The sequence below is a fragment of the Phoenix dactylifera genome, chromosome 11 (assembly GCF_009389715.1).
Source record: "Phoenix dactylifera cultivar Barhee BC4 chromosome 11, palm_55x_up_171113_PBpolish2nd_filt_p, whole genome shotgun sequence".
Taxonomy (NCBI): domain Eukaryota; kingdom Viridiplantae; phylum Streptophyta; class Magnoliopsida; order Arecales; family Arecaceae; genus Phoenix; species Phoenix dactylifera.
This window is the reverse complement of record NC_052402.1, coordinates 12,353,318-12,362,611: the sequence shown is the minus strand read 5'-3', so window position 1 is coordinate 12,362,611 and position 9,294 is coordinate 12,353,318. Positions and strand designations below refer to the sequence as shown.

The 9,294-nt window shown below is 36.3% G+C and overlaps 1 protein-coding gene across 2 annotated transcripts; it reads right to left on the bottom strand.

Annotated features, from left to right (window-relative positions):
• Positions 1 to 1,321: 1,321 nt before the first annotated feature.
• On the bottom strand, positions 1,322 to 6,286 carry LOC103709498. 2 transcript variants are annotated; one of them, XM_008794867.4, is made up of 4 exons: positions 5,927 to 6,269; positions 5,151 to 5,270; positions 4,973 to 5,043; positions 1,322 to 1,866 (listed from the first exon to the last, which is right to left on the bottom strand). In XM_008794867.4, exons 1-4 carry the CDS (start codon positions 6,086 to 6,088, stop codon positions 1,629 to 1,631), a joined length of 591 nt encoding a protein of 196 aa, XP_008793089.1. In that variant the 5' UTR covers positions 6,089 to 6,269; the 3' UTR covers positions 1,322 to 1,628. The 2 variants fall into 2 exon arrangements, with proteins under 2 accessions (XP_008793089.1, XP_026661376.1); XM_026805575.2 differs by lacking the exon at positions 1,322 to 1,866 and adding an exon at positions 1,873 to 4,091 and having other exon boundaries at positions 5,927 to 6,286.
• Positions 6,287 to 9,294: the final 3,008 nt, after the last annotated feature.

Genomic DNA, 9,294 nt, shown 5'->3' with positions numbered 1-9,294 from the left:
ATCCAATGGTCTCAAGTGATGATCGTCGTCCCTTTCATTACTGCATTTGCTTATCAAATATAATCAATGTATTTGCTGACAATATGCATCATGAAGTAAGCAAATAAGAATTGCGTTTTCCCAGTTAGACCTTTCTGTTGATGCATGAAGGCTGTAAAGCTGTTTCCAATTCGAGTAATGAAAGTTGAAGTACTAATTTGTTATTATGTTTTTGTATTCTTAATGTTATGTTTGTCTTAATTTATACAGTGTATGCCTGGACATATTGGGCCTCTTGGTTCATGTTCTTGTTAAAATATTGTAGGAGGATTGATGTTGCTGATTTTGATAATCTAGTTTCTCAAGAATGGCATTGGGTGGTAAGTAATGTTAAAAGTCAATTAGATGAACCACTAACTTCCTCTAATATATTAGTGATGGCTTCCATATGCCCGATTTTTTCTACTTTACTCCACTTTCATGGTTTTCTTTGAATGTTCCTGAAATGCATGCTCAATATTCTTTCAACTTCTGGTGATGGAAATGAGTGTGTAAATCTGCAGCCAACTTCTCATCCTTCTTCCCACCGTGGAAAAACTGTATATCCTCTGCTGGTCATAGTTCAAAATCCTTGTGCAGCAAATAGGTTTTCTCCAGAAACACTGAGAAGTTTGAGAACATCTGCTGCTAGTGCTGCCACCGAAACTAATAAGTTTCAGTGTCAGCATGTGGACGATCAAGCCTAGCTCAGAAGGTGTGCAATATGTTGTATTGACCACTTTACTCATTGCAACTAATGTGGTATAATAGTGATGAGTGGTATATCTTTCTAGTTTTGCATTTCCTACGTATATTTTGTGCTTATTGTTTCAGCCCAAGCAAGGGCTGTTTGCGAATGTTATAAGCTTCAGATGCAATTGCAGATTCCTCTCTTCCCTTTTTTCGAATGCTGCCTTATATGTGTACCTTCATCTTTGATTTGTCTGATTAAGAATATGTTCAAAAGTTCAGGAAATAATAAAAAAAAAAAAATCAAAACTTCAGGAGTTCACTTTCCTAATTTCATCATGAAATTTTGGCTTTATTATTGATCAGATAATTTGCAAGCAATGGTTTTCCAGGCAGGTACTAATGCTATTGAACCAGATGCTTTGTATTGCATTTTGTTTCTCCATAACCTTTATTTCTACAAAAAACTTGTGAAGTTGTGCTTCCTTTTCATGCATTTAAAACTTATTAATGGATTGAATTCAGGCCTAAAACTTGTTAAGGCTGCAGCCTGCAAGGATGCCTCTTCTTCCAAAACCCAGCAAAAACAGCATACTGAATGTGAAACCTGATACACAACCAAGTATCGTTTGGAACACCTTCATGAGAACAAATGTGTTTGATCAACAAGAACTACAATTTCATCTTATTGTGTACTAAAAATAAAGGATATAAAGAATGTCCACATATCCACCACATTACATTGGGGTAATCATAAGGAGCTCAATCTCAATGCTTCTTGCCTCTTCTTAATGTTGATGTTGGTCACTTCTTTGGAAACTAGAAGTTAGAACATAAGCAGCTTCTTCTGATGTTAATCTCTTGAAAATATGGAATATTCTGCACTCATCAAGTGGCTTAACAACTAAATTGAGATTACATTACCCCTTTGATTTCTTGTGTTTCACAATAAAGTCATCATCATTGTCACTGAAATCGACTCTTTTCTTCGTCTTGACAACTCCGTTCTTCGATACTTGGGGTTTCTTTGAGCTCTCTGGTCTCTCCTGTGTTGTGGATTTGATAGGAGTGCCCATTCTCAGTTGCTGCTGCCTCTTCTGCTTTCTCTCATATGCTTTCTTTGCACGCTCAGGAGATAGCAAACCATGTTCCATCATCCTGTATGTTGGAAGGGCAAAATCTGTGAGATACTAAAGAGGTAGGAAGAAAGCACTCCAAATATCATCATCTGAAGCCGAATTTAATCACATGGAGTAACCAATCAAACTAATAAACGTGGACAAGTGTTTTGAAAATTTAATTCATTGTGTTCAAATTGCAAAAAACTTCACAATTTTCAAATACTAGCATTGGCTTCAAAGAGAAAAAGGAGGGGTGGTTGAGCAAGAAAGTTCAGGAGATGCAGGTATCTAACCAAGATGGCTCAGTCTACCATGCATCTGTATGGCATTGCATTGGTATCATAGCGACCCAGTACCTGGCTAGTATGGATCATGGTATCGATACCACCAATCTTGGTATCGAGGCATATTGGATGAACCGTGAATCAATATAGGAACACACTCGATATATCACCAATATGGCCCCATACCATGGTATTGTAAACCTCATATCAAAAATGAATAAAAATGATATGATCCATGGGTGCATATAGTCAATCCATGTATTTAAGAGTTTTTTTATGTTTTTACAGTTTTTTTCTCTATTGCACACTTGCATTTGGAATGGGAGGTTGGTTTAAACACTTGCTAAAGTTTAATTAAGGGATTGAAGTGCATGCCATGTAAAGCAACACCTGTTGTGTCAAATTGGCCCGTGTTGGTTGTACCATACCATGTTAGGTGTGTGCTAACCTTTGCCTTGTGTCAACCAGGACCCATGCCACGGCACACACCATGTCAACTGGTGATCCAATGCTATCAATGTTTTTGCATGGACATGGAAATAGGATTTCGGTTTGGACTGTTTAAGTGACGGATTCGATCGACAAGAGGGAAAAATAGAAGATGTTATATATGTTTACAAAATTTAAAACATATATTTCAATATTTTATAAAAGAAAATACTAACACATCCAAACATCACAACTAGATTAAAAGTTTTTGAAAAGTTGATATTTTTCAAAGTTACGTCAATATATACATTTTTGACCAATTTTGAAAAGGAACAAAAGGTTACTTTTAGTATTATTATAGTGGGTTGAACTCATGATTAGAGGAGTCCAACTCTCGTAATTTTTTTAAATTTATACATAAAAAATTATAAGTATTTAAGTGTTTGATGTGGATCCAATTCAGATTATTTAGGGAAATACTAGAAGCTGCATGCTGGTGTCTAAGTAAGATTGCATGTTGTAGCTTATAAAAACTGTGCCTTAATTGTAGTTTACTTAAGGGAAATCATGGGATAGTTATCTATTAACTATTCCTAGTTTAAATTCCAGATTGGAAGGAGAGATCGCTCTTTTAGAGGAATTAAAGGGTGTAATTCGTATTTTAAGGCATCTATAATTAAATTGGAGAGAAGAAGATTGGAGAAAACAAGGTCTCTTCTGTTGTGAGGATAGAACACTTTCTTGGTAGCCTAACACCATGTTTCTCTATTTAGTCCTTTGAGAGTCAATGGTAGAAAGCTCTGTGATTAAAGAATAAGTATTCTTATAAAAGTGAAACTGAATGCCTATTTTTTTTGAAAATTCAGATCCCATATGATATCTTCATTTTGTTGGTTGTGGAGAAGGCTCTTGTGAAAATATGGTGGAACAAAAAGCAATAATGTTGACATATGAATAAAATAAACGAAGAGCCGAAACTGCACAAGTTATGGACAAAGCACCAGAGAAACTACTAAAGCATAACTAATTGAAACAATTCAAATCCAAAAAAGGCAATAAGATCTATTTTATCAGAACAATGAACATGTTAAAGGAACAATATTCTAGAGCCTGGAAAAGATAAACAAGCTTGACAATGAGAAGGGAGGGATGAGGGAGAAATTTACTGAATAGACATTGAAATGCGTTCTAATTGAATAATTGTTTGTGCCCTTTGCCAAGACTAAGTCTTCTTCCGCTTTAATAAGGTGAACGAACAATTAGAACAATTCTTCCAACTGAGTTTAAGATTTTACATGCATAAGATAACAAACTAGCGGAAGTTGTGGCTTGTGCTTTTGTTCAGTAAAAAATGATCAAAAATCCCTTTGGCAAATATCTTTGAGTCAGTCAACTTTGCCTTCAATTATGCGCAATAGTTGCAAAAGATGATTAAAAAACATAAAGGAATGTGTGAACTGATGACTTCCACTCCAAATCTTGCCTTTGCAATGCAACTTCTATATCACTAGGGAGTCAGACCTGGTGCCAATGCAGAAACCACAGCCTGCTGAAAATCAAGCAAAATATTTCAATAGCTTGATTTTTTTTTTCCTTTCTCATTTTGTTTCAGCTCACAAGATAAGTAGGCAGTGCAATCTAGTATTTCTAGTAGTATGGAAATTACAACCTTAAAGAAATCAATGCTATTAGTATGTCTTGCCAGAATAAAGCCCCTTCTATCTTTTCATATGCCCCAACAGAATGTACAGAATATGCACTAAGCTTATTACACATTAACCTTCTTACATTATTCCAACTGATTGAAATAAACAAGGTTTCATCAAAAGAGACAAATCCATCATCTATATAAAGATGCAAAACTTAACTGACAAATGCAGAAATATATTATAATCTATAAACCTGAAACTGGAAATAGCTAGCTCAATTATTTGCCAGATATGCATAAAACTTATTACGATCTTTGATGAAGCAAGGCAGCAACCCTCGAGTCAAACATCAGGAAACTAAAAGTACAAGTAAAAGAGAAGTTCATTGAACTGACATGTATAACAAGCTAGAAATGAGGTGTTAATAAAGCACGCTCTCTAAGTTCCACAAAACAGCATATAGTCATCAAGCACTAGTTCCAAGATAGTAATTATACAAGCATAATGCCCTACTTTTAGCCCCTTGTCTAAGTTGTCTTGGGTGATCTATAATGCAGATAAAAACCATATATGATATTCAATAACATAAATGTACAAGTTTTATTTTTAATTGAAACTATTAGAGATATGATAAAACATTCAGCAGAACAGTAAGAATCCAACCACAAACTACAACCGAAGAAAGAAGGTAATATTTGCAACATAGAAGCTCAAGTAACTTAATTTATTTTCCATTTTGGCATGCTGGGAAGGGAGGGCGACATGAGAATAATAGTCTTACCAGACCTCTGCCATTTCACTTGATGGAATCTGCTTTGATAAGGATTCATAGAATATCCGCAAGGGCTCTCTCTGCCATGAAGAGATCCACAACCATAGCATAAGAAATTTTTCCAAGGAATTTATCACCTTAGAATAAGTAGAAAAAGAAAAAAGAAGTGATTGTGCAAGTCTGCAACCTCTTCAGGAGGGTCATGCTTCTGGCCAGGCAAAGAATAGACCTTCTTCTCGGCCTTCACTTTGGCAGTCGTAGTTTTGGTAACACTTTTGGCAGAAGTTGACGATGACTTTTCTTTCACCTTCATTCCAGAATCAAAATGTACATCAATCGAACAGGAGAAAGACACATAAAGAGAAAAAAATGAAGTAGATGAGCACTCAAGTTGGAATTTAAGGATTCAAAGAAATTAACTAGTCAACTGTTGTTCTAAAACTCAAAATTAAAAATCATGAGCCAAAATAAAAGCAAATGCTTGCATTCCAAAACCTCCATCAAGATGATGTCTAACATAAAAGTGATCCAAGAAGGCCTAATTTATTTTATAGTATAACAAAAGGAACTAAAAGAACATAAATGTGGTGGATCTGAAAGCAAAACAAGACAGCATAAAGAAAGAAATTACAGCACCGCAAATTAATGGAAAACACCAAAAATAAGCAATTTTCCTGCTAAAATTCTCAACTGGATAATTCAGGAAATGGGAAGCACATAACAAAATTTAAATTTGCTTGCTAAAACCAGAAATCAAATAAAAATGGTAAACCAAAGCAGCAATTATTTATTTATAGTAAGATTTGATCACACAGCATGAATCCTCCTCTGCATCACTCTCAACTAAAGATTTATCGTGAGACCGCCCGGCAACAAATCCACATACCACAACCGATAGACCACCGGAATTCTCAGGCAAGATCGAAACTTTCCCAAAAAAAAGCACGAGGATTCGAGGAATACCTCCGGTTTGGAGGCCACAGTCACAGATTTCTGCTTGGAGACAGAGACCACCTTCCCTGATCGATCCACCTTCTTCAACCCCTCCGGCGACGCCACCCCCTTCCCCTTCCCGCCGCCGCCGCCGCGGCTACCTGTCCCCTTGACCGCCGCCGACGAAGACATCCTTATCCCCACCACTCTACCGATCCAACGGCCGAGACTGCCCAATGATCGATCTCTAGTCCATAAATTTCCGAGCTTGGAGAGCGGCGGAGGCTCACACGAGCTCGGGTTTGGGGCTGCGGGTTCTTAACCTGAGCCAACCGTGGCGGGGGAGGACAGAAGTAGGGGCAGTTTCGTCATTTAGGTGGTCTGGGATTCCGCGCTGCACGAAGTTCGATGCTGGGTGGTGGTCTTCTCCCCATACGGTTGGATACTTGCGGATATACTGATTGAAAGGAGTTCAGGTACGGGAGAGTCGATGAATGTTTTCTATGCGGATGTCAGATCTGCCGCCCGTGTATCTCGTAAACGCATCCCGTCGGCTGCTTTTGGAGTCACGTGCGAATCGGGCATACGGACCGACGGAGTCCGTGTCAGAAGAAACACGATTCGAAATTACGGATTTGCCCTGACGTGATAGGATGTGATCGACGTGATCCAGCGAGCCTAGCTAGATATCGCGTCGGTTATAAAATCCGGCAAGAAATCCGAGCCTGTCTCGATGCGGTGAGGATCCATCAATCTTACGGACCAGATTGGTGGCGGTTATAGATCGCAGCCAATTCAGGCCTGCCGTAGTTACCCAGAGAACCGTATAATTATAACATATTATCTATAATACACTTGCAAGAAAAATACAATCTTATGAACATTGGCACATGCAAGAGCACGTGATTCACCATTCACACTTCATGGACAATATGTTTTGCATTGTCTCCAACCACAAAAAATGCTACTTCCAGTCTTCACTGCAAATTCACTAGTTCCTAGGAATGTTGGCATGGTTCAATTGATTATAGTATATATTCACCGCACCCTTGCTACAACAAAAGGTTCCATATTAGGGTGCGATATCATGGAACTTTATATACAATGATTGGCAAAAAGGCATGCGGAAAAAGTCGGGCATGTAAATGTTGGATGCAATAAAATGTCAAGTAAGCTTATGGAATGTTTGTACTCTGATTTATATGAGCCTTTAAAGTTTTCTAATGTGCTGAATTGTCAAATTTATTTAGTCATAAAATAATGACCAATGCTAGTGAAGAAAGATCATTAATTTCCTCTTATTAAACTTTAGCTTGCTATCCTACCCTCTGCTCTATGTTTCATATAAAGAAATCTTAACAAAAATTCCAAGTTTATTTTCAGAGACAACTCATCTAAAATTAAGGGTCGCTAATGTTTTAAGGCTGTCGATATTTCTAATATTAAAAAAAAATCCCTTTTCTTTTCCTTTTAATATAAATCGTGAAATTATCGGTGTCAGTTACAACATATTTCTTATTTGACTAAACTTATAAAGAAAAAGATCTATTTTCTATTAGAATAATTCTTAGTTGGTTCTAGCATTAGTGGTGGTTGAAGCTATAATCATTTCTTGGATCTATATATTATCATCTTCATGCAGCCCATAGTCCTCCACTTCTAAAGATAACTTACATGGAAATAAACAAATTCATGGATCAAATGTTCTTCCACACAATTATCCTACATTAGTCATGTGCCTATATTTACACCATATTTTGACCAATGGCTGAAGTCTGTAGGTTGACTAAGCAAAGGCCATGTGGCAATACTTGAAGTAGGCTGAATGATTACAACTAAGAAACATCTTACTCGTCAATAGAAAATAGGCCAAGTAATGAAGAGTGAATATATAAAAAATGTCTTATTCATTAATAAAGAATAGATCGAGTGATGGGGAATAATTCAAGAGTAGGCCATATATATAAATATTGACCAATCATTAAATAGCTTACTTAAAGAGACCAAGTGCTAATACTAGGAGTGCAATTGAGCCAAGCTGAGTTGAGTAGATAGAGATTCGAGCTCGACTCGATTCAAAATACTTGGATTTGAAACTCTGCTCAAAATCAATCGAACCTTAATATCCAAGCTTGAACTCGAGTTCATAAAAAAAAAAGTAGCATTCGAGATTGACTCGAGTTGACTCGAATATCAACCGAGTCATACTTGAGCTCGAGATTGAACTTGAATTCAAGCCTTGGTTATAATTAAAAAAATATGATTAAAATAAAATATAATCATAATACTATATTTTTAATAATATATGTATATTATAAATAAATATATAATATTATTAAAAATATATATACTCGAGTAGGCTTGCGAGCCTTCGAGCTAAGTACTTTGCTATTTGAGCTTGACTCGAAAAACTGCTTGAGCTACTCGAGCTTGGTAACAATCAAGTTGAGTTGAGCTGGGACCTGAGTCGAGCTCGTGCACCCCGCAAGCTGCTCGGTTGATTTGTACCCTAGTTAAGATAAAGACTGAATGTATTATTTGCTAATTTTGCTATGAGGTTATAAATGAAAATTGTCAGCCTAGTACAAGACATGATATGGTAGAGTTTTAAGTGATTGAAATTGTTACCAAGAAGCCAAAACATGAGGAGTGGAGACACTAACTTGAGAATTAAATTTGAAAGAGATAATTGTCAAGAGAAAGAGTGGTTGGAGTGGTATTAACCGAAGAAGATGAGTGTCAACATAGAATGAAGATAACCATTCAATAGTTAGAGAGTTGTATAATGATGACTGTAATGATAAAAGAGAACCCTTTTTTTTTGGAATATCACAACAACTGTTATGTTTCATCCCTTTTATTTTTTAATTAATTTTATGTCTTTATCTTTTATCCTTTGTAGATTAATCTCTTTATGACCATCCTTCTTTTGGTGGGGAACCGGTGGCATATCCTTGCATTAGTCCGGCCAGTACTTTGGTTGGCTTCTCCTATCCAAAAAGTGACCAACACCTTGCTAATGCCTCTTGAATATTACTGATATTCTTTTTCATTGTTTCACCCAATGCTTGGAGAAATGCTTTGAAGATTTCAACTTAAAACCTCTCCTAAATAAAGAACATGTGCTATCATTATATTGTTGCTGAATACTCCACCATTTTAAATGGTTTAACAATGTATATCTCATATAAAACGCTGCAAGATTTTTTTGTTCCACTGCATTACTTTGTTCAATCTCATTCTTGAGTATCATCATCATATATAATACAACCTTAAACTTACAATTCCATTCTCTGTTATGTTATAGAGAGAAAAGGGAAGAATCTTACAAATATTCGCCTTGACATAAAACCTCCTATCTAATGTTAATACCGAAATAAGTTTCTACTTCAAAGTAC

What these genes read in the sequence shown, in the direction of transcription:
- LOC103709498 (XM_008794867.4), bottom strand. Translation starts at nt 6,088, where the DNA reads ATGTCTTCGTCGGCGGCGGTCAAGGGGACAGGTAGCCGCGGCGGCGGC. An exon ending in CTGTGGCCTCCAAACCGGAG is followed by an intron (nt 5,271 to 5,926) that starts GTATTCCTCGAA and finishes TCTGGAATGAAG; the next exon opens with GTGAAAGAAAAGTCATCGTC. An exon ending in AGTGAAATGGCAGAGGTCTG is followed by an intron (nt 1,867 to 4,972) that starts GTAAGACTATTA and finishes TCCAACATACAG; the next exon opens with GATGATGGAACATGGTTTGC.